This window comes from Hypanus sabinus, chromosome 2 (assembly GCF_030144855.1).
Source record: "Hypanus sabinus isolate sHypSab1 chromosome 2, sHypSab1.hap1, whole genome shotgun sequence".
Lineage (NCBI taxonomy): Eukaryota > Metazoa > Chordata > Chondrichthyes > Myliobatiformes > Dasyatidae > Hypanus > Hypanus sabinus.
In genome coordinates this window covers 50,044,376-50,046,760 of record NC_082707.1, presented here as the reverse complement: position 1 = coordinate 50,046,760, position 2,385 = coordinate 50,044,376, and the positions used below count along the sequence as shown (strand labels likewise).

General features: G+C 40.9%; 1 protein-coding gene across 1 annotated transcript; it reads left to right on the top strand.

Moving 5' to 3' along the window:
- The first annotated feature begins 257 nt into the window (after positions 1 to 257).
- On the top strand, positions 258 to 1,774 carry LOC132404685 (general transcription factor II-I repeat domain-containing protein 2-like). Its single transcript, XM_059989033.1, has 2 exons — positions 258 to 1,378; positions 1,464 to 1,774. The coding sequence occupies exon 1, from the start codon at positions 772 to 774 to the stop codon at positions 1,372 to 1,374; it is 603 nt and encodes a 200-aa protein (XP_059845016.1). The 5' UTR covers positions 258 to 771; the 3' UTR covers positions 1,375 to 1,378; positions 1,464 to 1,774.
- Positions 1,775 to 2,385: the final 611 nt, after the last annotated feature.

Below are 2,385 nucleotides of genomic sequence, written 5' to 3'. Positions count from 1 at the left end.
TGCATTCTTGGCTCATCACTAAGCTTAATGGAGGAAACTCTCTTCATGATTGGCTGCAATATCTAAACCCTAAAGCCACAAGCAAACAGGAGTATGACATTCCACTCTTCAACTTTGAATAATAGCTTGTGCATTAATCTTCAGGTGCAACTTCCTTCCCACCTTAACTGATGAGTCTTAATTCAGTTACAGATTAGAAATCTACCTTGAGAGTGGCCTTGGCTTTGACTACTCCCGGTTGTCTCAATCGCCTAGGTCGGGGGTCGGCAACCTGCGGCTCCCGAGCCATTTGTGGCTCTTTCACCTCTGTGCTGCGGCTCCCTGTGGCTTTGGGAAATAATTGGTCAGTATTTAATTAAAATGTATTTTATGTTAGTTTGTTAGCTTTTGAAATGTAATTATGGTGATCTTGTACAACCTAAGTGTAGCGACACATTTCCTGCCACATCCGAAACGGCTCACAATTAGCCAGCATTCCGGCTAAGGGAGATAGCCTACGGGGGTTTGTGAGTACGCGTCTTTTGCAGCATCTGCGTCCATGGGGGGCTGGGTTGAGGGAGGCTTAAAAGCAAGGCTGTTTAGTTCGAATAAAGCTATCTTTGACTGCAGTTTACTGACACCGCTACAACGTGTTTTTATCGCTGGCTGTCCAGACGGAAGGTGCTGAAACGCTTTGTCGCGTGTCTGGAAGAAGTGAAAACTTTCCTGGGCAGCAAAGGGCTCACCTTTCCTGAGCTGGAACAGCCAGAGTGGCTGGAAAAGCTACACTTCATGGTAGACATGACAGCGCACCTGAACACGCTGAACACAGCTCTTCAGGGGAAAGGACGTACAGCCCTGCACATGTTGGAGGATGTTTTGGCATTCGAGCGCAAGTTGACAGTGCTTGCCAGAGATTTACAGAAAGGCACTTTGTCTCACTTCCCCAATTTGAGAGAGTTCAAACAAGGTCACGACATGATAATTTCGGAGTATTTACATTCTGCAATCATCGCAATGCAAACATCGTTTGGGAAACGCTTCTGTGAGTTCAGAGAGGAAAAAAACACATTATCCTTCCCGGTCACTCCCTTAAGCATCGATCCTTCCCTACTGAATACGACTGCATTGGCAGGTGTGAGTCAGCCTGATCTTGAGATGGAACTGGCCGTCATAGCCGACAAAGACATATGGGTGTCCAAGTTTAGACGCTTGACAGCAGACCTTGAAGATGTTGCCCGTCAGAAGGCCGTTCTTGCTCAGAAACACAAATGGAGTGATATTGAAAACCTCACCGATGACAGCTTGCGATCCTGTGTAAAGATGAAGGTGACATCATACAGCCCTGATGTGCAGACGCTGTGCGCTGAGGTCCAGGAGCAGAAATCCCATTAACCAAGTATGATAAATATTTTAATTGCCTATTATTTTACTTATATTCATATTTTTTCATTGTTCAGTGAAATAGTCCTTTCATTTTTCAGGATGACAGCTGGCTGACGTTATTTTTGGTTTGCTGCTGGCGGAAAATTTAAGTTCGGCGTTTTTCATAAATACAAGAAGGACTCAAATAGACATTGAATATTTTACTTAAAAGTAACTTTCAACCCAACGTCTTTTTTTCGGAGTTCAAAATGTTTTTGTTGCATGCAGAAATGTAATTTCGTTTTCTCTGCAGGAGTTCATCAATTTCATAAATGCAACACATTATAGTTTGTTTATACATAGCATAAAGGCAAAAAAAACGTTGTATGCAGTGTTATTTCATTTTAAATGTCAAACGGGTTTTGCGGCTCCCAGTGTTTTCTTTTCTGTGGGAAACGGGTCCAAGTGGCTCTTTCAGTGGTAAAGGTTGCTGACCCCTGGCCTAGGTATTGGCGGAGAGTCAAGATAAATTTTATACATGTTGAATTCCTTGGCGTTTAATAAAGCACATACTTCTCTAAGCTTCATACTCCTGGTTCAAAGCCCCCTGAATCCCATCAGTTCCTATACTGTCTTGAAAACTGATCAAATCAACTTTAACTATTTAAAGTCCAACAATATAGCTATAATAACAATTTCAACTTTTTGATTTCTCTTTCTTAGTATATATAATGCCACCATTCAATTAGTCTTTTTATTTTCCAAACATCTTTGTGATGCGTATTCATACACCCTTGTCTCATCTGACTTTCATTATTTATCATTTGAAAAGTTCATTCTTTAACAATCATCTAAATGAAGTACTTCTGATTAACCTCAAGTGTAAACTCTCCATAGGTTTGCCTTTCCTTGTCTAACAGTAACTCTTTGTAACTTAATTAAAGATATTTATTTACCACTGTCATATCAAATGTGCTTCACAGTTAATGAAGTAATTCCATTAAATAAGAAATGTAGGAACCAATTTGCATGCAATAAATC

Coding starts and splice junctions, on each gene's coding strand:
- LOC132404685 (XM_059989033.1), top strand. CDS start 772: ATGGTAGACATGACAGCGCACCTGAACACGCTGAACACAGCTCTTCAG.